The 26,846-nt window shown below is 59.6% G+C and overlaps 1 protein-coding gene across 1 annotated transcript; it reads right to left on the reverse strand.

Annotated features, from left to right (window-relative positions):
- Nucleotides 1-1,481: 1,481 nt before the first annotated feature.
- On the reverse strand, nucleotides 1,482-25,205 carry LOC147359772 (maestro heat-like repeat family member 5). Its single transcript, XM_086335638.1, has 26 exons — nucleotides 24,990-25,205; nucleotides 23,130-23,278; nucleotides 21,844-21,930; nucleotides 21,273-21,389; nucleotides 20,769-20,888; nucleotides 20,124-20,270; nucleotides 19,046-19,168; nucleotides 18,881-18,957; nucleotides 18,148-18,283; nucleotides 12,426-12,521; nucleotides 11,820-11,924; nucleotides 10,976-11,111; nucleotides 10,779-10,873; nucleotides 9,479-9,628; nucleotides 8,794-8,948; nucleotides 7,683-7,827; nucleotides 7,321-7,505; nucleotides 6,841-6,978; nucleotides 6,517-6,628; nucleotides 6,125-6,268; nucleotides 5,393-5,569; nucleotides 4,048-4,203; nucleotides 3,238-3,360; nucleotides 2,191-2,293; nucleotides 1,985-2,059; nucleotides 1,482-1,755 (listed from the first exon to the last, which is right to left on the reverse strand). The coding sequence occupies exons 1-26, from the start codon at nucleotides 25,072-25,074 to the stop codon at nucleotides 1,625-1,627; spliced, it is 3,267 nt and encodes a 1,088-aa protein (XP_086191764.1). The 5' UTR covers nucleotides 25,075-25,205; the 3' UTR covers nucleotides 1,482-1,624.
- Between the last annotated feature and the right edge of the window lie 1,641 nt (nucleotides 25,206-26,846).

Consider the following 26,846-nt stretch of genomic DNA (forward strand, 5'->3'; position numbering starts at 1 on the left):
ATGTATATATAATAAGCATCACCCATTTTAAGCATTTGATGAGTTTCAACAACATATGACTCTCACAGCCAAGTGAGACTGGGGTGAGGTCTGGACTGAGACCCTCACAACCATCACACGAGAGGGACACAGAAGTGTTGATTTTCTCACTGCTGAGTTTCAGTTCCTCCTTATGTTTTAGACATCCTTTATCAGATACGTGTTTTGCCAGTATTTTCTTCCAGTCTCTGACTGGTCTCTTCGATCTTTCAACAGTATCTTTTGTAAAGCAGGGTTTTTTAATTAAAAAAATATTTTAATTAAAAAAAATTAGCATCATTTTTTCCTCCATGGATTGTACTTTTGTGTTCTATCTAAAAACTTATTGTCACATCCAAGGGAGATGGATGTGGTCTGTCTGTCCACGTCTCAAATGTCCCCCCATCACAAGCCCCGCTCTGCACTTTTGGACTTGTACAAGGATCTCTTTGTTTTGTAAATGCGGGAGTGGAATTGCTGGGTTGTCAGATATGTGTATTCTAGTCATCCAAGGGTCAGACTGCTCTCCACTTGTTCACACCACTGATTCTGAGAGGCAGCCATGTATTAAAAAGTACAGTTATTGTAACTTATCCAAGATCCGGTTGTATTTTGGTGGGAGGTGTCTTCAGAGCATCTAGTCTGCGCACCATGGAGGCTGGACTCTCTCCCTTTATCTTCTGTCCCACCTGCCGACCCTGAAGTGACCTTGGGAAGACCTGCGTCCTTCTGCCTTCCTTACCCCCAGCCTTGGGAGCGCTTCGCACTGCCCACCCCTTCGCTCTGTAGACACGCTCTGCCCTTGGCTCCTGCGGCTCCACACCACCTCCCCCCAGCTGCTGACGCTCAGGGTCCTCGCTGGGCTCAGCCAGAGGCCCCCACCTGGGCCCTGGCAGGAGGGAAGACCTCGAAGGGGAAGGGGTAAAATCTGGACTGGGAAGGATGGCCACCCTGTACAAGGCTGGGCAGGGCCCCTAGACTCTGCAGAGGCAGGGGGAAGGCCTCGGCCAAAAGGCGGTGGAAGGTGGGAAACAAATTGCCAAGGGTCCCAGGGTCACACTTCAGAGTTAAACAGGTTCCTGAGGGCAGGATGGGCAGGGGTGGGATGTTCATTTAGTAGGGGGTCGGCACAGGAAGGGGGGAGCTCAGGGCCTGGACCAGAGTGAGGCACGTGGAAGATTCTAGCAGTTGGGAGGCAGCATCATGGGATCTGGAAAGGCCGGGGAGGGGTGAGGAGGGGGTGCCAAGGTGACCCCCGAGGCTCCAGGCCCAGTGCCCTCGGGGGAGTGCCTGGCTCACGCAGCCAAAGGAGACGCCCAGCCGAGATGCTGAGGACCCTGTGTTGCCGGCCCTTCACATCCAGGGCCAGTCAGCATTTGGGTCTGGAGGGGAGGCTGCCGGGCTCTGGCTGAGGAGGGGGCATCAGGAGGGCTCAGGGTAGGAAGAGCCCAGGGAGGCCAGAAGAAACACCTCATATTTAATACAGAACCAAAAAAACACAACACAACAAAACCAACTTGCAAACATTGGCAGCCCCAGACTGACTCAGAAGATCATCACATACTGGGACAGTTCAGTGACGTCTTCGGAGAACTGCTTGTAGAATTTACGGCTCATGGAGTCCGGGTCCTCCTTGAGCATCTCGAAGTCTGCAGCAGAGACCCAAGGGTCCTCCAGCCACGGCGCAGCCGGCCGTGGTGCGGAGGGCAGGCGCAGAGGGAGGGGACAGGACCTGCCCTGGGAATCCGGTCTTTGAAGACACTGCCCTTCCGGGGGCTCCATCAGAGCGGTATGGGGGGGTCACGGCCTGTCCCCAGGGCCCACGTGGGCTGTGTGTGTGAGGTAGGTCATGGCCTGTCCTGAAATCAGTTCTCAAGGGGAAAATGACGGCCCACCCTGGGGAGGGGCTGAGGCCGTTCCAGCATCAGGGGAGTTCCCATGTGGCTCAGGGTGGCCCTGTGCTTACACTTCTTGAGGGTCTTCACGTCGCCCTTCTTCAGGTAGAAGCAGAGATCGGTGAAGTAGTCCTGCAGGATGCCCCCTGCAGGGGGGAAGGTGAGGGCCACTGAGGGAGGCAGGCAAGGACAGGGGCAGGTGCCCAGCTGGCAGATCAAATGGACCTCAGGGCCCGGGAGTGTAGCTTCACGTGGATCGGGTGATGGCCACACCTACCGATGAACTTCATGGCCGTGAGCTTCAGGCGCCTGTTGGGGCTGTCCAGGTACGCCAGCGCCTGCATCAGAAACTGGTGGTAGCTGCTAAAGTTGCTCTCTACCTGGGGTGGTGGGGAAGGAGATGGGTGGGCGATGGGCGGTGGCCCTCGCGCTCCCTGGCCCTGCCTTCCAAGCCTGGAACAGGGAGGGCCGTGACCCCAGGCTGGGTCCAGGGCTGGTCCAGGGCAGGCAATCTGGACCCCTGGCAGGGCTAGGCTCTGCCGGACCGCCCTTCTCAGGCCCATCTCCAATGCGACCTTGCTTCCCAGTAGCCCCTCCCTTCTACGGTCCAGATGTCTCCCAGAAGTGGCCTCTGCCCCTTCTGGGAGCACTCTGGGCTCCACAGGATGAGCCCACAGGATGCGGGCGGTCTGCGGGTCTCCTCTGTTCAGAGGGGCATGTGCGGGGATCTGGTGTCCTGCTGTTCCTCCGTGCCAGGGAGCAGGGGCCTGTCTACGCCTGGAGCCTGCAGCTGCCACGGCCGGGGCAGGGATCGCCTCAGGCCCGGAATACAGAGCTGTGGAGCCGCGGTGTCTCTTGCTCTCCCCAGCCCATCCATGTCCACCTCCGCACACATCTCCTCCGCACGGGGTGGGGGTCTGGCCCACTGCTGGTGCTGGGACCTACAGGGCCTGCCCGACGTCCACACTGGGACGTCAGGGGCCGCCATGTCCCCCGGGGCCCCTCCACAGCAGTGTGGGGCTGCTGCCCGCAGGGCCACCTGGTCCAGACCCGTGGCAGGGGTGTGGTCTCCTGCGTGGCCCACCCTGGAGGCCCTGAGTGCCACGGCAGAGAGGCAACAGCGTCCTCCCAGAGGCTGAAGCCTCCAACCCAACATGGAGCCGGCATTTAATAAACATCCACAGGACCGAGGTGAGGGCACCTGAGGGAGTGCTGGCATCTGCCCCGCCCACTCTGGGAACCCCTCAGGGGACCCTGTCTGCACCCAGCCTGTCTCCACCTCCCTTGCCTCCTTGCCACTGCCCTGGGGGGGCCAGCATCTCACCATGTAGATAAAGATGTCATTCTCAGCGCCTGGGCCATGACCCCAGGCCAACTTGCTGAACAGCTCCTTCCGGAATTCCCACTTCAGCAGGATGGCGCAGCGCAGGAAGGTTAACTTTGTCTTCTGTGGGTGCCCAGAGACAGGTCACCACCTCCGCACTGCGCCCTCCCGGGCCCAGCAGGCACCGCCTCCCAGCTGTACCTCAGGGGAGCTGCACCATGGCAGGAAGTGGGGCCCCGCGGCAGTCTTCACTCCCCAAGACCCGCGGGTGTCCTGCTGTCATTCACGGGAGGGTTCCAGCGGTGCCTTGGCCACCCAGGCCTCCTTCCCAACCCTGAGTGCGTCTCCCAGTTCAAGGGCTAGGCATCCAAGGAAAGCGTGTTGGCCGTTTGCTCACCCGCCCCCACCAGCAGTGGACCCTGGTCTCGCGACTCCTTTAGAGAGTCCTTGTGTCCCCGTGATGGGCAGAATTGTGTCACCAAGATCCATGTGTTGAAGTCCTAAACCCCAGGACTTTAGGGTATGAATGTATTTGGAGAAAAGGTCCTTAGGGAGGTGACTGAGTTAAGGCGAGGTCTGAGAGCCGCCTTGATCCAGTGTGACTGGTGTCCTGATAAGGAGGGGCGATCAGGACACAGGCACCCAGGAGGGACCAGCACGTGAGGCCACAGGGAGAGGATGGCCATCCACACACCATGAAGAGCAGCCTAAGGGCGCTGGCCTTCCAGGCTCTGGATCTCAGTGACAACGCCGGTGGTGGCTTACAACCGCCACCCAAGCTGACGAAGACAGGCACGCCAGACCACTCACCGTGACCACCTCAGGGCAGGTGTCGGCCAGGTGGAAGAGCAGGGGCACCAGGGCCTGGAAGGCATGGCTCTTGAGCGCCTGCCGGAACTTCTTGCCACCGCTGTAGATGACATCTCCGTATAGGAAGATGGCTCCGCCACGCACGCCCTCCTGCTCCTGCCAGAGACGGGCAGGTCTTCCCTTCAGCCAGGCAATCTGCTGGCGCCCGAGGCCCCACTGCGGCCCCAGCCCCACCAGGCCACTCGCCCTGCCTGCTGCCACCCACCTCTCACCTTCCGTTCCAGCCCAGTGATGGCAGTGGCCAGTGGGTGCCATACGCCCGCTCTCTTCAGCACAGGGTGAGCCGAACCCCTCCCTCCACCCCCCGGCCCTGCTGCCCAGGCTGCCCCAGCACAGGTCACAACGGCTGGCTGCCCTCTCTCCTGGCTGCCCGCTCCTGCTGCCCCCTCCCATAGCTGCCACCTTCTGCTGGGTTGGCCTCTTACGCCGGTGTTTCTCCTGTGCTATTTCTCTGGGGGCCTCGGGCTGCCAGCAACCACACCTCCAACTCCCAGGGAGACTGGGACGGGGGTTAGAGCACAGACCCCGGAGCCGGCTCTGTCACCCGCTAGCTCTGTGACCCTCAGCAAGGCTTCTTCCGTGCATGACTCAGTTTCCCCTTTTATGGCAAGGGGCTGACAACAGCGCCTTTGCTCTTGGGTCACACTGAGTGCTGAACCCCACTATCCTACTCTGCGCCCCAGTTCCTCCAGCTTCATCAGACCACCTTGGGACAGCAGCCCCAGAGATCTCCTAGACACAGCGTGAAGGGTGGCACAGTCTGCCTACCCACCCCCCCTCCCCCCCCACACACACAGTCCCTGAGGACTGTGCCCGCAATCCCTGAGGTCCTTCTGGTGGCCCAGCGGCCCTGCCTCAGTTCAAACCTCACCACTCTTAAGCCCCTCCTTTATTCAGAACCCCTGAAACCATTTACCCTGCCCCCACTCATTCTCTACGTGTGAACCTAGGCGGGCCCTGCCCTCTGCTCCCAGCCCACCGCCACTTCTGGGTGAGGAATGCGGAGGCCTCAAGGCCTCACAGAACCGTCCAGCCCTGGGCCAGGTTCCTGCTGGGCTCCACCTGTGGACGTTATCCATGACGCCAGGAGCAGCAGCTTCGGCTGCTCTTATTGGAGGGGGTTAACCTCTCTAGCTGCTCTGATTGGCAGGAGTTAGCCGCCCTGGCTGCTCTGATTGGAGGGTGTTCACTGCTGTGGCTGCTCTGATTGGCAGGGGTGGGGTGGGCGTGGGGTGTGGCGGCTCTGGCTGTTCTGATTGGCAGGCTTGGGCACGGGGTTCCTCACGGCTTCAAACAGCGGCAGCAGGTGCTGAGCCATCTTGATGCTGACGGCGCCGATTCCCTGGGCACCCAGGTGGTGCAGGACGTCACCCAGGATCTCCATCAGGCCCAGCAGGTCCTGGGGCTGGGGTTTCAGGAAGCTGTCCAGCAGCCCGGTCAACTGGTTCCGGAGCAGGACCACCTGCCGAGAGACGCGGCCACCCGCTGGCCCGCTCTGCGGCCTACGCGATGCCCTTCTCCGCCTCTCCACCGGCGCCACCTCCCCAGGCCAAGTCCCCCGCTGAGGCCACCTCTCCTCCGCACTCCTGGACCCCCTTCGCGCCCAGTGGAGACCCGGCCCCAGGCCCCAGCCGGGGTCTTGGAGGAGGACGTGTGCCTGGAGGCCCACAGGGCAGGAGAGGGAAGGGCGTCCCCATAGAGGCAGGTGTGAGCTCTCGGTGTCTGGGTGGAGTATGGATGGACGACCTGGCAGGAGTGCCTCTGGTTAGGGATGTCTACCTGGAAAGGAGGCCGGGGTCTTGGACCTCAAAGTCGCTGAGCCCCTTGCGGTCCAGAAAGTCTAGGACCCGCGGCGCTGCGCAGTGCAGCAGGGTGTCCCCAGCCCTCCCCGTATGCCCCGCCCAGCCCCGGCCTGCCGTGCCTTCCTCATCCACCCCTTCCGAGGTGACCTGCTGCGGAGGCTCTTTTCCACCGCTCCCCCCTCCTCCCTGAAGCCTCCTCCCTGCTCCCTCCTCACCTTCTGAGGTTGCATGAGGCTGCTGCTGAGGCCCTTTAGGCTCATGGCCCTCACCAGCGGGTTGGGGTTGTTGAGGCCCAGGTTCAGGAAGCTGTCTATGGTTCTCCGAGACATGTACTGGGTGAGCTCCTGGCCACTGAGAAACTAGGCGGGGGCGGCACAGTCAGGTCTCCAGTTACTTACAGCTGCCAGGGGAGATGGGCCCGTAGCCTGGCATGAGGCAGCGGGGCTAGAGGCACGGTGGCGCTTCCAGGCAGCAAGTAGACCTGACGTGGGAGGCGGAAGCTATGGGGCCTGTGTTTCAGGGGTAGGGATGGAAGTCCATCCTCTGTCCTGAGGGCCAGAGGGCACTGGTGAGGGGCCGAGGTGAGGCGTGGCCAGAAGGGGCTGACCTCTGTGATGATGAGGATGGCTACGATGTTGTCCCGTTCTTCAGGGCTCTTCAGGAAAATGACCGCCTGCCCCAAGACCGCTTTGACCTCACAGTCATAGTGGGCCATGGCCCTGTGAGATGGAGGAGGCAGACAAGGGGACATGAAGTCTCCCTCCTTGGCCAAGGGGACCCCTCTACCCCAACAGACCTTCCTTACTCAGGGAGATGGCCCAGGTGACTCAGTCTGGAGTGCAGGGTCCCAATAAGGCGTTTCGGGGGGTGGGGGTGGGGGTCCATCAGGGGGTGCGGTCTGGGGCAGGCCCCTCCCAGGCTTGGAGCTTACCTGGCCAGGAGGGTCACCCCTTCGGTATAGGTTTCCAGGTGCTCAAAGAGCTCCCAGCCCCTTAGCAGCTTGAGGTGGGCGAACACTTCCCAGTAATTGGTGGTCCAGAAGAGACCCTTTAGGGCCTCCAGGCATGTCCTGGGGGCAAGAAGGGTCTTGAGATGGGGTGAAAGAGGGCAAGGGCCCACTTCTCCAGCATAACCTGTGCTCTCCCAATTGGGTGGGGTGAGCGGCCTCCTTCCACACGCCCCTCCTGCAGGAATCGCCCTTCTGGTCGCGGTCTGCTGCTCAGTCCCCTGCTCCCCACCCTGGACCCCCAGGTGGGACCAGAGCTTATCCTTTTTGGGTGGGTGCCCAGCCCTTAGCCCCGGTCCTTTTGCCCACCAGGGCTTCTAGGGGTGAGTGGAAGGAGCCAGAAAGAAGGTGTGGGTTGGGGTCCTGAGAGAGGGCTGGACCCAGAGGCTGAGTCTTGCATCTCACCTGCAGGGGCTGAGGGCCTTGGCCTCTAAGGCCTCCTCCTGGTAGTCGGACATGCCCTCCACCACATCCAGCTCAAACAGGTAGTGGAGCTGGGTGAGAAGGCCCAGAAGGATCCCTGCGAAGGCCCAGCGCACCGTGGCCTTGTACTCATGTATGTAGAGGAGTTCATAAATGGTGCCCAGGGCCTGCAGCAGGACAGGCACTGCCCTTGGTCCCTGAGGAGGGTCTGGTGCCAGCCTCGAGCTGGCCCCACCCTGGGACTCAGCATCCGGGGAAACCCTCTGCCAGACCACCCTGGCCTCCCCAAGGCCCCTGAATGTCAGACTCCATTGCAGGGGTTGGGGTGCAGGGGAAGGGCTCACCAGCAGGGAAACAAGCTCGGCCTGCACCGGGACCTTGATGAGCTCTCGGGGGGGCCGCAGCTTCAGCTTCATGTAGAGCAGCGTGATGACCTTGCGGGCCAGCCGGCTGTTGGTGGCCAGGGCCTTCCACAGGGGCATGACCTGCCTGGGGAGGCAGGGATCAGTCCCGCCAGCTGGCTGGCCACTCTGGGTGAGGGGCCACTAGGACACGACCCCAGGGCAGCAGGGCAGTGGAGGTAGCCAGGCTCTGCAGGATCAGGGAAGCCCCTAGACTGGGGGGGTCCAGCGGCTATCTTCCGGTGACCCATGGTGAGGGGGGCCCTGCTTGAAGTTCTGTCTGGGCTGGCTCTCCCCAGTATTCACACTCAACCCCGCCTCGTATCCCATTGTCCGGGATGTGAGCAAACCTTGTCTTTCTCTTGCCTGTCCCCTCACTTGTAAAGTGGGGCTCATACCCAGCAGGGTGCACCCCTCAGCAGCCTGGGGGACAGGTGAGCCCTGGGGTGCATGTCGGGGGCACAGCTGACCCCACAGCAGGCTGCTGCTCCCCGAGATACTTCAGGAGGCACTGTGACCTCCAGCACCCTGGATCTCAGAGTTCACACACCACTCAAATCAGGTTAGAATCCCACTGCTGACTCGGCTACCCTGGGGCTGGCCGGAGGCTGTGTTTCTAACATGATGCTATGGCCCTCACGGTATGGCTCCTGGAAACCCCACATTAGCCCAGGGGGCGGCTGGGACATGGTGTGCTCCGGGCTGGGCAGCAGCAGGAGCTGCTGGGGGCTCGTTAGTGCTGTCACGTTCCCCAGCTGACCTCCCCGCCCTCTGCAGGTTGGTTCCTGGGAGCTCTCTGAGCCTGAAGGGATGCATCCATGCCATGGGGCCCCTCTTGGGACACTCTGCCTTAGCCCCTCAGCATGGCGCATCTTCAGAGACCCCTGGCCGCCCTGGCTCTGGAATCTAGGCAGTGGGTGAGGTCAGGCTGAAGTGCGTGGGCAGTTCTGCCTTCCCAGGAACCGAGTCAGTTCGGGAAGTGTCTTTGGACTGGAGGGTGGACCACGGAGATGGACGGATGTTCACCTTTGGGCTGTGGGAGCAAGTGACCTACCTCTCTGAGGGAGGGCACAGGGACAGCATCACTTCGACGGTCTGCTGCGTGTGCTGCGTGCCCAGCACCGTCACAGCCTTCATCGTGGTCTGCAGGATGCTCGTGAAGACGATGTAGGGCAGCTTCTGAAACAGCTCCTGCAGGATCTCGGCCACCTGTGCAGGGAGGGTGGGCCATGAGAGCCTCGGAGCAGCCCCCATGCCTGGTCTCCTCCAGGAGGGCATCCCCGCCTGCAGCCAGTGGGGTGTCTGGACGTGTACAGGCCCCAAGGGGGATGCCCCCAGCTGGGCTGAGCCCGCCATTGCTGCAGGCTCGTGTGAAAATGGACATCGGCTCAAGGGGCCAGGGGGCCTGGCCTTCGCTGCGGAAGGTGACTTTCCGAGTGGGCTGTGGACTAGGTTGGCCGAGTCAGACCAGGGCAGTTAAAATCTTGGCAGGGGTGGGGCCCCTTTCTTTCTTGCTGGACAAGACTGTGACAGAGACAGGGTGCCTGTCTGATTGCCTGTGGCAGGGGCCTGGGACCTTGAGGAGTCCAGCCAGGTGGGAACCCCTGGGCCTGGCTGAAGCTCAGCCGTGCTGACCAGAGCTGATGGCCAAGAGCAGCCTCAGGACTTCCTGCTTCCAGGGCCCAGGGGGCCTCGGTGAAGAGGCCTGGCGTGCGCACGGCCCCCGCCTGGTGGCCCACCTGCTCTGGCTTGATGCTGCGGTCCTCCATGATGGTCAGGAGCAGCTCGGAGGCCAGGTGGCTGTTGAGGGAGTCGTGGCTGCACAGCCCTTGCAGGAGCGTGAGCACGAGCTGCGTGTGCTGCGCCACCGTGAGGTGCTCGTCCAAGGTCTGCAGCAGAGGGGCCGGGCTGAAGGGCCGAGGGGTCCTCCCCCGGTCAGCCGCCGTCCCGGCCATCCCCGTGTGTGCTCGGAGACGAAGCTGGGCTGTGCTCTTACCCAGGGACAGAGTGAGCACCAGCTGCACAGACTGCAGAGACCCCAGGAGGGCCCCACTTGAACCCCTACCCCCAGCAGGCTGTCGATGCCGGCCCGGCTGGCCTCCACAGGCCGTGGACCGCCGCTCAGTAGCCAGAAATGTGGCCGCTGCAGGCTCACAGCTGCTCCTTCTCTGGGAAACTGCTCTGCAGAGTCAGAGAGGGAGCAGCCGTGCTCGACCCCTAGCCTGGGATAGAGGTGGGGGCCGACTCTGGTGCCTCCCCCAGGGCCGGGCTGAGACCACGCCCTGCTCAGCCCGCCCCACTCCTCGGTCAAGGGCACTGGGACTCTGCCCCGGCCCCACCTCTGGGGAACCCACTAGAGGGATGGGCTTCTCGGTTGTGAGCCTCTGGGGAGGGTCCTCAGGGACATCCATGCTCCCGTCCCAGCCTGTGCTGAGAGCGGCTGGATTCCGGGCTCGGTGAGGCTCCCTCAGAAGGTGGGACAACGGGCACAAAAAGTTCGACGACCCACCAGAGCATTCAACCAGTGGCGCACAGCTTGGACTCAAACCCAAGCCCTAGAATCTCAGTCCAACTCAAAGGGAGAGCTGAGCCCGAGGACGTGATCTGGATGGGGATCGGGGGGCAGAGGGGGCGAGAGAAGGGAGACCAGCCATCCCGCTTGCCCTAATCAGGGATGGGGGTGCTAAGGCCAGCTGTCACCCTAGTGGGGGGCCCCGGGGGGCCAGAAGGAGAGGATGCTGGGAAGGGAGGTTCTGTAAATGTCTGTGAGACCACAGACTCTGCGTCTCCTAAGGGGCCCCGTCACAGTTGGGTGAGCGGGGCAGGGGCGGAGTTCTAAGGGGAAGAAAGACGGGGTACTTCCCTGGTAAGAGCTCTGGGGACTGGGTGCTTGCTAACCTGACCCCTGCCCAGATTGCAGAGCCCTCCCCTGGCCCCATCTGTGAAATGGGCAGGCTGACCCTGTGCTCTTGGGCAGTCCAGGGCTCTGCAGGAGCCCCGGGCCAGCTGCCAGCACCCTCCAGCCTTCCCAGCCCTCACCTTCACCAAACTGTAGAACTTCAGCTCTGAATCTTTGTGAGCCTTTGTTTCAAAGTTCTTCATTTTATTCAGATGCATGAACTCTGCCGTGCTCCCTGCGGTGGGACACTGGGTCAGGAGGCCTGCCTCCTGCAGCCTGGGAGACGACACCCTCCCCCCATACCACCAGGGAGGCCTCCCCTGGCCCCATGGCTCACCCTTCTGCTGGATCAGAAGCTGCAGGAAGAGGTAGACGCACTGGTGGGAGTGGCTCTGGGTGAGCTGGTCCCTGTCCCGCCACAGCAGCAGCAGCAGGCCCACCTGGCGGCCCAGCCCCGAGGGCATGGCCTCCTCCTGGGGGAGGTGTGCAGTGAGCAGCCGCCCAGCCTCCACCGTCCCTCCCAGCCCTGCAGCTCTCAGCCGGTTCCTGTGCTCAGCGTCTTGCGGGTTGGGTGCTGGTGCCACGTCTGCAGAGGGGCTCTTGTTCACCTTCAGGACCCCTGTTTCCTCGTTGCTTCTGACCGGAAGTTAGTGGACTTCCTGTCCTTCCTTCCCTGTGTGTGTGTGTGCACGCCTCTGTGTGTGCACTCTTTCCTTCTGGCTGCTTTGGGATATTTTTCTGTTTACTGTTGTATTTCAGCAGCTTGGGGCCTTGGCTGAGGGTGGAGTGACTACACCAGGGCCCGTCCCTTTCCCTCCAGGTCTTTGTGTCTTGGCTCCCCCTGCCCTACTGGTCCTGGAGCTGAGAGCTCTCAGCTAAGTGCTCCTCCAGCTGGTCCTTGTATCGGCTGCCCGGTCCTCAAACACTGCCCTCTCCGTCGGGCCTTGCCTGAGGGCTCCAGGTAGCCCCCGGCTTCCCCCTCTTTCCTGCCAGTCTTGCTCAGGGGGAGCCTTTCAATCCAGGTCGTCCCTGTTCTATTTGAACCACGACCTCCACCCCAGGACTGGGCTCCTGGTGGGAGGGTGTCTGGGCCCCAGCGCCCGCCAAGCATCCCTGTGCTCAGTGGACAGGGACTGCGGGAGTCGACAGGAGGTGGTGTGGGAGCCCGGCGGGGCACTCACGCTGAGCTTCACGTAGTCTGCCACATACTTGAGAAGCAGGAAGATGGACTGTACCACCCGCTTCCGCTCGTAGCTTTTGCTCGACTTCAGCCAGGGCTCCGTGTGCTGGGGTGGAGGCCAGAGCCAGGGACCTCAGCCTGCGGGCCCACCCTCCTGCCCAGCTCCCACCCACGTGGGGCGTGGCTGGGATGGCTCACAGCCTATGAGGCATATTACCCTTTCCTACCTGTCTAGTAGCCCGGCACCCTAGGGTGAAGCCACATGACTGCCCCTCGGTGCTCCCAAGGCTCTGGGGGCGAGTGGTGTCCCCCTAGGCCCCGGGCTGTGCAGGGGGAGCAGAGGGAGGATGGTGTTTGAGGGACGGCCTCTCCAGGCTGCAGGAGAGCCCACAGGGGCTGATCCTCCCTGCCCTGGAGCTCCTGGAGGTAAGGGCACTGGGCCTCCCTGCTCCTTGCAGGGTCTGCACTGTTCTGAGAGAAGAGGCGAACACCCCCAGCACTTGGATACATGTGTGGGGCACACTGGCTGACCTGCCCTCCTGGCCTTCCACCTGCGGGATGTTCCCTGGGTGGGCCCCGGGGTGGGGTGGGCACTGGGAGCCCTCACCTGCAGGAGGAAGCAGATCTCATCCATGCTCTCGTTCTCAGAGATGAAGGCCTGGAGGAGCAGATCAAGCGCTTGCATGGACTTCTGGTACAGCGCCTGGTGGCCAGAGAGTAGCTGGTCAGCCTGGCCTCCACCAGGCACCTCGGGGGTGAGCACAGACAGGGTGCCCCTACAGATGCCAACTCTTCGTGTTATAGCCTGTGGCGGTATTAAATCTGCCTCCAAGACCCCAGGAGGAAACAGGGCTCCACGAGCCACGGGTGCTTCCGGGAGGCAGGCAGCGCCCCACTCTGGCTCCTTGGACAGCTCCCTGTGGCCCTCCCACCTCCCGGATCCAGTCTCTACGGCCTGTGTCCTCCGTTTGCTCAAACCCGTGTCCCGGGGCGAGTCCTGCCCTCTCTCCTCTCCCTTTCTTGCTTCTCCCTGGGAACATTTTTTGGTGCATGTTCCCAGATATTTGAACTCAGACCCAAAGCCATACGCAGACCTGCCCCAGTACTCGTGCGGTGGCGACCGCACACCTGCCGGCACTCGGCATTAGGAGCTACTGGGTGACTGTTGAATGAGTAAGTGATTGTGTCACTGTGGTCCATGCCACGTGAACACGCCAAGTGGTGGGAATGACTGTGGCAAGCACTCAATAAAGCCTGGTTGAAATGAGGGAACCGTGGCTGTTCCTCTGCATAGTAATGCTGCAATCTGCCGCCTGGGACCAAAGATTTTCCAGGTTCAAAGGAGACAGTCTATGCTGTAATGCAAATAGTAACCAGAAGTACAAGTGGCACCCTCGCAATGACAGCTCAGTAGCCATGCATCCATTGTCTTCTTCAGTGGGTGCGTGCTGAGCATGTATCACACCACTTGCAGGAGGCAGCAGGAGAAAGCAGGCCTGGTTCCTGATCACGAGCCTCTCCCTGGCCAGTCGGAGAGAAGCAAGAGCATTTTGTAAAACTCTAAGGAGAAAAATTTGGGGGGGTGCCTCCAAAATCACTGCAGATGGTAACTGCAGCCATGAAATTAAAAGACGCCTACTCCTCGGAAGAAAAGCTATGGCCAACCTAGACAGCTTATTAAAACGCAGAGACAATTCTTTGCCGCCAAAGGTCTGTCTAGTCAAAGCTATGGTTTTTCCAGTAGTCATGTATGGATGTGAGAATTGGACTATAAAGAAAGCTGAGCACCGAAGAACTGATACATTTGAACTGTGGTGTTGGACAAGACTCTTGAGAGTCCCTTGGACAGCAAGGAAATCCAGCCAGTCCATCCTAAAGGAAATCAGTCCTGAATATTCATTAGAAAGACTGATGTTGAAGCTGAAACTCCAACATTTGGGCCACCTGATGCGAAGAACTGACTCATTTGAAAAGACCCTGATGCCAGGAAAGACTGAAGGCGGGAGGAGAAGGGGACGACAGAGGATGAGATGGTTGGATGGCCTCACCAACTTAATGGACATGAGTTTGAGCAAGCTCCAGGAGTTGGTGATGGACAGGGAAGCCTGGCGTGCTGCAATCCATGGGGTTGCAAAGAGTCAGACATGACTGAGCAGCTGAACTGAACTGACTGAAGAAGAAAAATAAACACCTAAACAAGTTTGAGACTGAGTTGCTATTAAGTGCCATAGAGGAAGACGGGCATCAAAGAGGTGATGAGCACCTCTCCCCTCATACCCTGGGGCCCGAGGGCCCAGCACTGGCGGGTCCATCTGCCCTCTGCTCCCCCTCCCAATGGAGGTATGTCACTGCAGGTCAAGGCTGCTGGCATCCACAAAACAGAGAACCAGGGAGGGGAGAGGTGCACAGAGAACAGAGGGTCCCCTCGAGTCCAGCAGGTGAAGGTGGGACCCCCCCCCAGGATGGGAGAGAAGGCCCCCAGAGCTAAGTGCTGGGCCTGGGCCTGCACACACTGGCCTGGGTAGAGAATGTCTTAATTCATGGGGAGAGGGCAGAGTCCAGAGGTGTGTTTGAGGCAGATGGAGCTCCAGAATCAGTGCTGCTCTAGCCTACCAGCAAAGATTTTTTTTTTTAAAGATCTGAAAAGGTTTAGAGTTTAGAGTTACAATTAATTTAACTGTGTACCATAACAAAGCCCCCCAATAATTATAGGAATACAAAAATTTACAGCACATTAACAAACCTCATTTATGATGGTTCGCCTCTGTTTAAGAATTACCAGGTATGCAATGAAGCAGGAAAACATGACCCACATTGAAAGAGAAATATTAATCAAAATCCACCCATGAATGACAGATAATAGAGTTAGTAGACAAACTCATTGAAACAGTTGTTATAACTGTATTCCACATGTTAATAAACTAGAGGAAAGTTTGAATTTGTAAGATAAAGACAAGGAAGATATGAAAAAATGATCCAAATAGAACTTTTAAAGATGAAAGCCAAAATGTATGAGATAAAAAAACATACCATGGGATGAAATTCAGATGTCAAAGAAAAAAAGATTAGTGAAATTTGAAACATAGGACCCAGACAAAAATATATTTCTAGTTCCAAAGTGGTGGGAAGAAAGTAAGCAGGATATCGTGGCCTGCAGGGCCACTTCCAGCGTCGCGCATGCGTGCACGGGGACGCATCCGAGACATGGGGTGGGGCGTACGAAGAGAGCGTGTGAGGAGATAACGGCCAGGACTCCTCCATATTTGGAGAAAAGGGTGAGTCCACAGTTCCAGGTGTTCAACAAACTCCCAAACAAGGAACAGGAAGAAAATTACAAAAGCTCTACCATACAGAATTGCTTAAAAGCGGTCTTAAGGAGGAAGTGCCAAAAAAATAAAAAGCAATTGAACAGTCAAAGGAAAAAAGACCTGTTATGGGAGGAACAAAGTTAAGGATGGCAGCAGATTTTTTGGGATAAAACTACGTGATAAGACAGTGGTCAAGTGTGTGAAGCACTAAAACAAAAAAGAGGGACCTGTCCATTTAGAATTGTATACCCAGTGAAAACGCACTTCATTAACAAAAGCTAAATAAAGGCCTTTTCAGATAGAGGACAGCCAAGGTGCTGGAACTGTCAGATCTTTGAAAGGCCAGTCTCTGGATGAAAGGACTTTCATGCAGGATGGAAATGTAATATCTGAATCTACAAAAAGGAATAAAGGCCTCCCGAAACGGAACTGTGTTGGCAAATATGAGACACATTTCTCATTATTTAAATCTTGCTAAAAGATAACTGGAGTGGGCTGCCATTTCCTTCTGCAGGGGATCTTCCTGACCCAGGGATCGAACCCAGGTCTCCCACATTGCAGGCAGACGCTTTAACTTCTGAGACACAGGGAAGCCCAAAAGATAACTGGCTGTTTAAAGCAAAAAGAATATCAATGCTTTGGTAACATGTGTGGAAACGAACATATGACACTGGAGCACAGGGATTGTTGGGAGCCCCCACATATGAAGTGCAGTAACATCACTTGAAGTGCACAGCAATAGACTAAAGATGTCTGCTGAAAGCCCTGAAATAACTAGTAAGATAACAAAGAGCTGTTCCAAATAAGCCAAAAACACAGATAAAATGGAAACTTAACAGAAAAAGAGTAACAAAAGATACAGGACAAATTGGAACCAGCAGTCAGATGGTCACAGAAACCCAACTATCTTGATGTGTAGTTAGTTTAACATGACCATCCCCTGTTAAAGGCAAAGGTTGCCAGATTGGATAGAAAAGCAAGACCCAACTGCATGCTTCCTATAGAAAAAAAAAAAAGACACCTTAAATTACGACATGAATAAGTTAACAGGAACAAGTCCCGTGATACTGACACATCCAGGCTACACTAACATCAGACGGTCGACTCCAGAGCAGAGTAAGACCTGCAGTAAGGATGGCTGTTCCGTGAGGGCGCCGGCGTCTGCGCCCCGGGAGGACACGTATCCAAAGTGTGTGTGGAATGAAGCTTCAAAGTGAACTGAGTTTCAAAATAAACAAAGCAAACTTGATGCGGCTGCAGGACAGAGACAGCCCACAGCTGGAGTGGGATGTCCACACCCCTTTCAGTCACTGATAGAAGACAAAATTCAGTGAGTGCACAGGAGATTTAAGCAGCGCGACCCCCTCCCTTCACCTAGCTGGCGTTTGTGGGCGACCCCAGGGACGGCGGGATGCGCGGCCCATTCGTGCACCTTGCATGTTCACCGACATAGCCTGTGATCTGGGCCAATACATTTTAAAGGAGTCACACTTCTGTAAAGTGTTTTCTTTGAGAAAAAAAAAAAAAAGATTAAACTAGAACCTAATTAACATACTTCTGAATAAGTCATAGACCAAATTTTTAAAAAAATCTAAACTGAAATTAGGAAGTATTTGAACTAAGTGAAAATGAAAATATATCAAAATCGATCATCACAGTAGATATAGCAAAAGCATCTGACAAAGCCCAACCTCCATCCTCATAAACACTCGCAGTGAACTCGGAAGGGAAGGGAAGCTTTCGTCCTGACAAGGAGCTAGCAGCATGCCTGAATGTAAACACAGGAGTGTCCCCCTCAGATCAGGGGCAAGACGGGGCGTCTGCCCTCGTCACGGCTGGCCAGCACCGTCTCGAGGTCCTAGGGTGTGCCGCAAGTAGAGAATGAGGCAGAAAAGGCATCGAGATTGGAGAGGAAGACAACTGCCTTTATTCGCAGAAGCCATGCATCAAACCCTACGGAATCTACAGGAAACAAACTTATGGTTTCCAAATGGGGAAGGGAGGGGAGAGAGACAAATTAGGAGTATGGGATTAACGGACACAAACTACTATATGTAAAGTAGATAAGCAACAAAGAGTTACTTATTGAACAGGGAACTATATTCAATATCTTGTAATAGCCTACAATGGAAAATAATCTGTGTGTATGTGTGTGTGTGTGTACATATAACATGCACATATTATATGCATGTGTGTATATGTGCATATATGTACACGTGTACCTACATGTGTATATATAATATAGAACACACATGTATGTGTATATATACACGTACACACACACACACACACATATAAAACTATCACTTTGCTGTACACCTGAAATTAACACAGTAGTGTCAATCAACTAGACTTCAACTTTTTAAAACTGTTGCTGTAGGAGGCAGGAGATGAGATGCGGGAATATAGGGTTACTTACAGGTTATCGTCAAGGTACTAGCTTTGGTTTGGGGTAACATGTTTTGTTACTGTAAATAACTAAACCTAATAACATGGACTGACATCAGGAGTCTATCACAACCAAGGATTATGATCATCTGATTCTGTGCACCTACAATCCCCTTGAAAAAAACTAGCAAGGACACTAATTTGAAATTTAAAAGGAGGTGCCCGTGCTGGCAGCGGCTCCAGGCAGGGCTTGTGACAGGTGTGCCCAAGGATGCAGGTGAGCCTGAGTGAGGTGTGTGGAGTGATGAGCATGTGTTTCATGCAGGGGCGGGACCTTGGGAGCAGACCATGCCGAGCAGACCCGGGGCCTGGGGTGAGGGACGCCTGGCCGCTCATCTCCGGCTGTGCGTTCACCCCAGCACCCTCTGATTCTCATGGAACACTATTGGCATGGAGAACAAAGCCCCATTTGAGGGGGCTGAGCCCAAAGATCCAGGGTTTTTCCAAGGTCAAAGCAAGTCTGCGTGAAGCTGGGCTGAAAAGCAAGTGAGCCTGGGGCTCTCTGCTCTGTTCCCCGCTCTCGCCCATGTGGCCCAGCACCCGGAACCACCACCCCAGGAGCGGGGCGGTCACCACAACGTCCGGGGCCAGCTCCAGCGGCGGCAAGCTGGTCTTCAGCATCTCCACGGGTGGGAGGTTGTACAAGCTCTGCAGGCAGGTCTGCAAGATTCTGGACTTGACCGTGGGTTTGAGTCGGGGCCGTAAGTGGCTGGAAGAGATGGCCGGCAGAGGCTGACACCATCCAAAGTGAGGGAAGGGACTCTGGCTCGGTGAGGGTGGGGGTGGGGTGCCGAGGGGAACACGAAGTTCAATCTGACTGGAAGGGCCATCCCAACTCATTCATTCACTTCTCTTGAGCTCAGTGATGTTTATTGTAAGAAAACTGAGGGATGATTCTGGGGTCAGTATCAACACTGTGAATAGGATCTGGGTCAATTTGTGAGAAGGGTGGGGTTCAGAGTGTGACCAGCGTCAGGACTGAGAGTGTGACCAGAGGTCAGTGTGACCAAGTCAGGGCACAGTATATGATAAGGTCAGGGCTAAACATGTAACATGTGTGACCAGGGTCAGGGCTCAGCATTGAGCAGAGTCAGGGCTCAGTATGTGCCACCGTTATCAACCTTGACCTTGATGAGAAGCAAGGGAAACCTGTCCCTGACCCCGTGGCTCCTGGGCTCCGCTCAGCCCCTGGTGCCAGGCCCACCACTCTAGCCCTCACTCACATCTTTCTTGTCTCCTTGCACACTGACCCCCACCTGAACTCAGAGGCCTGGCTGTGCTCGCTCCTGGACCCGAGAGACATTACCTCAGCTCCATGATGACCAATATGATCTTCTGCCGGAAGAGGTTGGCCAGAAAGTTGGGCTCCTTCTCCAGGATGCACTGGGGGGCGGGAGGGAGCCAGCATGGGGGAGGCGCCCACCTGCCTGCCCGGCCTTCCCCCGCTGCACAGGCCCCCGGGGTCACTGACCAGGAGACACTGGATCAGCTCCGGGATCTGCGTGAACTTGTAGCTCCGGGCACTGCTCTCCCGACTGAGAGCCTTCACCAGCATGATGGAGGCCGAGAGGAAGCTCGCCTTCAGGGTGCTGTCCTGCCCAGGCAGACAGACCAGAGCCCCGCCAGGGCCCAGGGCGAGCTGTCACTCACCCTGCCTGGCCTGGGTACAGGCAGTACCCCACAACGAACAGTGCACACAGCGCACACGCAGCACCGCTACACAGACACGGTACAGAGGACACACCCTCAGCACACACACCACACGTGTGAGGCACATACAGCAATGCATGTAGCATACACAACGTAGCTCTTAGCACATCTACACACACAACACACACACTACACACACAGCATATCCACTTCCACGCACGTCCACACATATACACAGCACAGCCTCATGCGCACAAAACGCACACATGTACAGAAAGTGCCCACGTGCATACACGACACATGCAACGTGGACAGCTTGCAAAACATATAACACACAGCAAGCCCTAGTGCACCTACATGAACACAAACTGTGCATGTGGCACGCACAGCACACAGCCCACAGGCACACCTCACGTACAACACACACAGAACACACTCACGCACACACCGCCTGGCTTAAAAGGCCTGGAGCCCTCCGTGGGAAGTCTGCACTGACCCATCCTTGCTCTCACGCAGTGACATTTTTGAGAAAAAGAAGTGAGGGTCTAAAAGTCGTGCTGAGGTCGAGGTCAGCACTCAGTGTGCAACCAGGGTCAGGGTTCAGAGTGGGCCGGGGTCAGAGGTCAGCTGCTGATGAGGACAGGACCCAAAGCCCTGGAGACGGAAGCCCCCGCCAGCACGCCTCACGCTCAGCCCCTGCTCCCAGTTTTCAGAACCGACTCCTCACCAGGCACTGCTTTCCAGGCGCCATTAGTACAACCATCGATGGGCAAGGCAGTGGACACGAGGACTGGACGTTGGAAGGGTTGGCTTGCTCGCTCTCATGCACACGCACACACAATGCATGCACGCGCACACACGCTCACACCCCCCGCCGCCCAAAGCCCGGCAGGGCTCACGTGGCTGCTGCAGGTGAAGTAGTACACCATCCTGGAGGCGATGTTGTCCACCCAGGGCAGGACCTGCTTCCCGGCGTGCATGGCCATCTGCCCATAGCACAGCAGGGCAGTGCTGCTCACCCACCTCCAGTGCAGGTCTGGCTCCAGCTGCCGCGGCCGGAAGCACGGTCGGAAGCGGGGCCACGGGCAGGGAGAAGGGCCCGCCAAGCCCTCTGCTCCCCCGACCCGCCCTGCCAGGACCCCGGCCCCTTAGAGCAGCCCGTCTTCTCTGAGCAGAGGCGCCCGTGCAGGGTGGGCAGGTAAAGTGGAGCCACTCAGCGTGGCCCCCAGGCCTGGCACCCTAGTGAGGACGTGGCCAGGGCCGTACACGCTGCCTGAGGTCAGAGCAGGCCCCTCAGCCCCTGACCTTTAGCCTGACCCAGGCTCTGGAGACCCCTGTGTGGGGCCCCCGGGGCAAGGCTCACATGGGCCTGGCCAGCCAGGACAGGAAGGCGTGAATCCCCCGCTCCAGCACTTCAGGGAGGTGGCTGGGTGGGACCACTTGCCTCCCCAGGTTCCATGAGCAAACTGAGGCTCAGACAGCACCAGTGACCAGGGACACGCTCCAGGCCCCCACCCTCCCCATCCCCGCACCACTGTTCCTACCTGGCTTTCCAGGGGCAGGGGGGCAGACCTCAGGAACCTGGTGCGGCCCAGGTGCTCCAGCCTGCCCCACACCTGCTCCAGGTGAGAGCTGGACGTTATGCCGATGGCCAGCGAGATGCCCTGGGGGCCAGAGGACCCCTTCAGGAGCCCGTCCCCGAGGGCAGCGCCCTGCAGACCACCCGCCCCTCCCAAGGATGCAGCCCGTGCCTGCTGAGTGGCTGGCAGGGCTGCTGCAGCTGCCCGAGATAACCTGCACCCCGGGGGCTGACAGCCAGGATGGAGCCTGGACATGCCCTGGGCAGTCCCCACTCTCACAGTCAGCGCCTGCATCGGTGGCCCCTGTGTTTATTGCAAAAGGGCTGGGGTGCTGTTAGAGTCACAGAGTCCCCATGGGGAGGGCGGCGTGGACCTTGGTCACAAAGCAGCCGGGTGAGCGGGAGGGGGGCCCGGGCCACGGGCCTGAGGGAACCCGAGGGGCTGAGGTGCCTGGGGCCTCCGACCCACCTCCCGGTCGCTGGATGACTGGTGGGACAGCTCGAGGAGCTGGACCACGTGCTTCCTGACCATGCTGGCGTCAGCACTCTCCCTGAGGATCACGCCGTACAAGTGGAAGAGGAAGGACTAGGGCGGGGGGAGAGCACCTTCTGTGCGGGGCTGGCGGGCGCCCGCTCCCAGCTCCGTGCTAAGCCTCCCGGCCCGCTCATCTCAGGGACCCCTGGCAGATCCAGGCCCCTCCGCCCCCCACTCCCCCTCAGGTGGGGTGGAGGCTGCACTCAGAATCTTCTAGAAGCCCGTGCGGCACTGGGCAGCATGACGTGAAGGGACCAGCATCACCGCGCTGCAAGGGCGCAGGGCCTGCGAGGGGCAGGCAAGGCAGGCCCAGGCCCGGACAGGCCGCGCAGTGGCTGCACGCACAGGGGTGCCAGTGCCCCGAGGTCCACGTCCCTGAGGCCTGGCCGCCTCTCCTGCCCTGGGGTCGGGTCCTGGAGCAGCCAAGGTGTGAGCCTTTCCAGTACTTTCTGGGCTGGGTCGGCCTTTGGGGAGGGGCGGGCCTGGGGGTGACCGTAGCACCGACCTTCTCCAGAGGAGAACTGAAGTCCAGGTTCAAGGGCTCCAGGACCTCCTGGATACTGGCATCTGACACCTTCACCTTCTGCACAAGCTGCAGGCAGAGCACAGTGCTTGCCACCCCAGCCCCCAGCCCCCCAGAGACCAGAGTGCACAGGACAGACGGGCCCAGCAGGCCTGCCACCGGGAGCTGGAGGCCAAGTCCACCGGGAGTCTTCAGGGACTGCAGTGACCCCGTGCGTGGGCAGAGAACACACAACCCATCCCAGAAAGGGTAAGGAGGGGGTGGGGGCTCCTACCCCTCCAAGAACCCTCCAAGGGACTCATTCCAAGCACACCCACCCTTGCGTGGGCCCTGGTGGCCTGCTACCCATAGGACAGAGGCTAAACCCTTATCATGGCGGGTGAGCTAGGCTGGCCTTGCAGTATCGCCCGCGAGTGAGCAGGGCTGGCCTCGTGCTGTCTCCAGAGAGTGTCCCCAGCCCGTGCTGCTGTCTCCAGGTGTCAGGGCCTCTGCACAGGGCTGCTCCCCTGGCTGGACGCTCTACCCACTCTCAAGCCAGGCTCCTGGGAGTGGGTCAGCCGCCAGCCAGGGGGCGAGGCTGAGCTGTGCTGGTGCCCCCCGCGGCCCCCATGTAAGCACACTTGCCCTGCCGTGACCCGACCTCCAGGCCTTCACACTGGACAGAGGGCTGGAGCAGGGGGGCGTCAGGGAAGAGCTGGCTCCGCACCCCAGGTCAGCCTGAGACCCTTGTGGGAGGCCTGAGCATGGCGTCTCCTGTGTCCTGCAGAGGGGCATCAGCGCCGCCCAGTCCTTGGGAGCCCCCACGGACCCAGGGGCAGCAGTGAATGGATCTGGTTCCCTGAGGGGTCCAGGCGCTCGGCCAGCTGACAGGCACCCACCTGCCCTCACATGTGCCCGTCACGACTCCCTCCTGCCTCTGGGAACCTTCCCCTGAACATGCCCCGGGTGTCAGGGATATGAAGACTGGAGCAAGTGGAGTGGGCTCTGAGGCCCCGGGGCAGAGTCAGGAGGGGCAGCCTCCCGGGGCAGAGGGTATAGAGGGAGCACCCCCCCCAGGGCAGAGGGTGGAGAAGGAGCCCCCCCAGGGCAGAAGGTGGAGAGGGAGCCCCCCACCCCAGGCAGAGGGTAGAGAGGAAGGCCCCAGGGCAGAGGGTGGAGAGGGAGCCCCCCACCCTGGGGCAGAGGGTGGAGAGGGAGCCCCCCACCCTGGGGCAGAGGGTGGAGAGGGAGCCCCCCACCCCGGGCAGAGGGTGGAGCTCAGCGCCCACCTGGCTGTGCTGCTGGAGGCAGCAGAGGATGGACTCCAGCATGAGGCACCTCTCCGAGACTGACATGGTCCTGATCTTGCTGACGACGGCCTCCTCCCAGGGTGGGCTGCGGCGCAGGGGCTTCTCCGCCACCACCCTGCCTGAGTGGTCTGCAGAGCACAGAGACGCAGCGAGGCAGTGGTGCGGACGCCGAGGAGTGCAGGCCTCAGGGCTCCTGCCCCGTCTGGGTCCCGCAGTCACCGCAGCGCAACCGCCTGGTGCACAAGGCACCCGCGGGCCAGATGCGGGAACACAGCCAGGAGGCTCTGAAGACCCCACCGAGGGCAGACGCCTCCCCCGGGCTGACTCCACCTGGAGGCGGGGGAAGAACCAGGGCCCGGGCCTGGAGAGGGGCCCACAGTGCAGCCCTCGACAGGGGACGTGGGGGCGACGAGCGCCAACCACACGGGCCAACCACCTGCTCCTTGCACCCGCCCGAGGAAAGGGCAGTGCATCCCGATAGCTGCGTCTCCAAACTACAACCGTCAACACACAGCGGAAACAGGGGTTGGGGCCTCTGAATCCTGGGATGGGAGAAGGCTTTCTACACACAGCTCAAAGGCAGAAGCCAGAGAGGGGGCTTTCAGAGTCAGCAACATGGACTCAGGCCCCGGGCAGCATCACAACCCACCAGTAAACCCAGAACACACACTCGTGACCTCTGTAACCAAGGTTACTCTCCATACACCTGTCAGTCAGTCGGTAAGGATTTGCACCATTGTTTGGAATACAGACAAAAGGGGATGGAGCCGGGGCTTCCGGAAGAAAGCCTGCTGGCCAATAAATGAAGCACAAGGCAGCCCCCGCCCCCACCAGTGATGAAAGGACTGCAGACCGAAACCGGGGAAGAGGGTCTTTCTCGAGACAAAGACAACCAGAGTGTGGAGAGAGACGCCCTCGTGCTGCAGGGGTGGGGGAGGCGGCAATTTGTCCTCTTAGAAAGGTGATCAAGCAACTCTTCTCAAGTGCAAATAAAAAGCATGTCAGACCACTCAGAGACAGGAGTCCTCTCTCATGAGCAGAAGAAGGCTTTGTGATAGCGGTGAGGACTGGTTTCCAAATGGCCCACACTTTCACAGATAATCAATACTTCTTCCAGCAGAAAAAACCAGAAGGCTGCGAAGCCAGTGTTCGTGGGGAATGAAACAGGTCGGGTGCTCGGGTCAGGTGGTCATGCGCAGCGTGGGCCCCGCGGTGCCCACGTCCCCTGCCTTCTGCAGGCCCCCACCTTCCCCAGCCTGCTCTGAGAAGCCCCCTGCTGCGGCCCACAGCCAGGGCCCGTCTCAGTGAGTGTGCCTGTCGTGGGGCAGGGGGTGCACTGCTGGCTCTGACCAGCAAGGGGAAGCTGCCCGCCTGCCCACCAGCTCACTCGCTGACTTGCTCACTGAACGCTTGCTGAGGATCTGTGTCCGCCAGGCACCGGAACCCCAAACTAACACAAAACGACTGTGTTCATTTGGTTCTCAGGCCAGCACTGCGTCCCCAGACCCTGACGGGCAACGGCGAGGGCTGACTCCACCCTCTGCCTCCCTCGAAGGTGCGAGACCCCAGGACCCCAGGAAGGGCAGCACAGAGCCCAGGCAGCCTCAGGGGACGGGGACAGCAAGGTGCTGGGTGAGGCTCTGCAGGCCGGCTCCAGCCCCTGGTAGACTGCCGAAGCCCTTCCAGAAGTTTCTGTCTGCTGCTCACCCACACAGTGTCAGGAGGGAACCCCAGAAGGGAGGGTGTGTGTGGGGCTGACACTTGGCTGTGGTGACGGGAACCAAGGCCCAGGAGGGACAGCTCAGCAGGCCTCCCGAGGTCCCGCTCAGCCCTGCTCACCTACGTCCAGCTCTTGCGCCTCAGGCGAGAGGCGGTTGGACCGCCAGGAGGGGCGGTGGAAGCCGTCGCTGGGTGCGGCTACCATGGCGCGTGGCACTCCGGGAGGACGGGTCCTGGGAGGACAGAGGGCAGCCTCTCTCACACCTGCAGGAGCAGGGCCAGGGCGGCCAGCCCCTCCTCTGTCAGCTACTCCAGACCAGGCCAGGCCCCCCACGCCCCATCAGCAGCTCCGAGGCCTCCACGGGACCTGGGGAAGAGGAGGGGCTGGTTCCTAACTTGGGCCAACATTTGAGGTCCCCTGACACTACCAGTCTTCCAGGGCCCCTGGGCCCCAGCCTACCCACCAGGCTCCCCACCCCAGGGGCTCTGTGATTCAAATACAGAGTCCATATGGCAGGGACCACCTGCCCACCATCCTTACATGCACAGCACAGGTGTGGCCCCCACAGGGGCAGCCAGGAGTGCGGGGCCATGAGGACAGGCTGCAGGAGCTCAGCGGGACTTTCCTGGGGTACAATGTGCCCAGCCCGGTCACTGCCAGACTGTGACCCCCTTATCTGGGCCTAGGTGGGCAGGCCACACGCTCTGGGAGGCAGTGGCGACCCTGGGGCAGCCATGGGGTGCCCTGGGGACTCCATCCCCGCCTGTACTTTCAGTGGCGTCCAGCATGCGGAGTGGCAGGGGCCTGTAGGCACTGGGACAGCAGAATCTGCGTTTCTGACGAGCCTCCATCTCTTACCACAGGCTGCCACCTTGGCTCGTGGCCTCCTGGAGGCCCCACTGGGCCTCCACTGGCCTGGACCCAGGCAGCGGCTGCAGAGTGGGCAGGTGTTCCTTCTCGGACTGTGCAGCCCCTCCCTGGGAGGCGGGACCTCGGTGACCAGCACCACGACGGGGCTACTGCTCCCTTCGCCTCCAGCCTCTTTCCTAAGTACTCCTAGAAACTGTCCCTGGCTCCTCTGTCCCCAGGCGCCCAGCCCTCACGCACGCCCTGATGCCCCTCCACTATTCGTGGCCTGACCTCCAGCTCTGGCCCCCCGGCCCCTCTCCTGTCACTGCATCTCCCCAGCCTCCCACCAGCTCGGTCCCTGCAGCAGGGGTGAGTGTGGGGGAGGCTCAGTGTTTTCCCACAGTCCACAACCCAGCCCCCTCCCTGATCACAAAGGCGGGTGCTGCAACTGGACTCGCAGCAGAACGCTTGGCATCCAGCCCCACAACCCCCAACCCAGCCCCCGGAATGGGCGCGGGCCATCCCGATTCTCAGGGCCTGCAGTTTGCCGCACCCGGCCTGCGGCTCAGGACCTCCTCCTGCCAGCCTCAGGGTCTCCTCCACCTCCCACCTCTCCCCGCTCCAGCCCACCCTCCATCCCAGCCCCCCGCCCTGAACCACACCTGACCAGCCCTTCCAGTCCCGACCCTCCTGGCCGCATCCCCTCACGGGTCACTCCCCGGGCCCCGCCCCCAGCCAGGCCCTGTCCCCGCCCCCCTGGCCTCAGGGCTCCCCGCCTCACGGGTCACTCCCCAGGCCCCGCCCCCAGCCAGGCCCTGTCCCCGCCCCCCTGCGCCTCAGGGCTCCCCCGGTGGCCCAGCAGCCACTGCCCTCCTTCGACCCTTAGTGATCCCCCTCAGCCCCCCTCCCCCTGCAGAAACGCTTGCTGCACAAAGACCCTCCTGACCAGCACACCGGCCACTGGCTTTGGCTGGGTTGGGGGGGCGGCTATTGCTCTGTTTAGAGGAGACAGTTTTCTCCTCATGGTTGAACCTCTCATCTGCAAGCTGGTCCCCCAAACCACTTTCACAGAGGATGGAAAGGTCACTGTGGTCCCTTCCACACCTGGGGTGGTCCTGGGACCAGGC

Source organism: Bos grunniens, chromosome 14 (assembly GCF_055505025.1).
Source record: "Bos grunniens cultivar Pamir isolate PY7600 chromosome 14, Bosgru_T2T1.0, whole genome shotgun sequence".
NCBI classification, from domain to species: domain Eukaryota; kingdom Metazoa; phylum Chordata; class Mammalia; order Artiodactyla; family Bovidae; genus Bos; species Bos grunniens.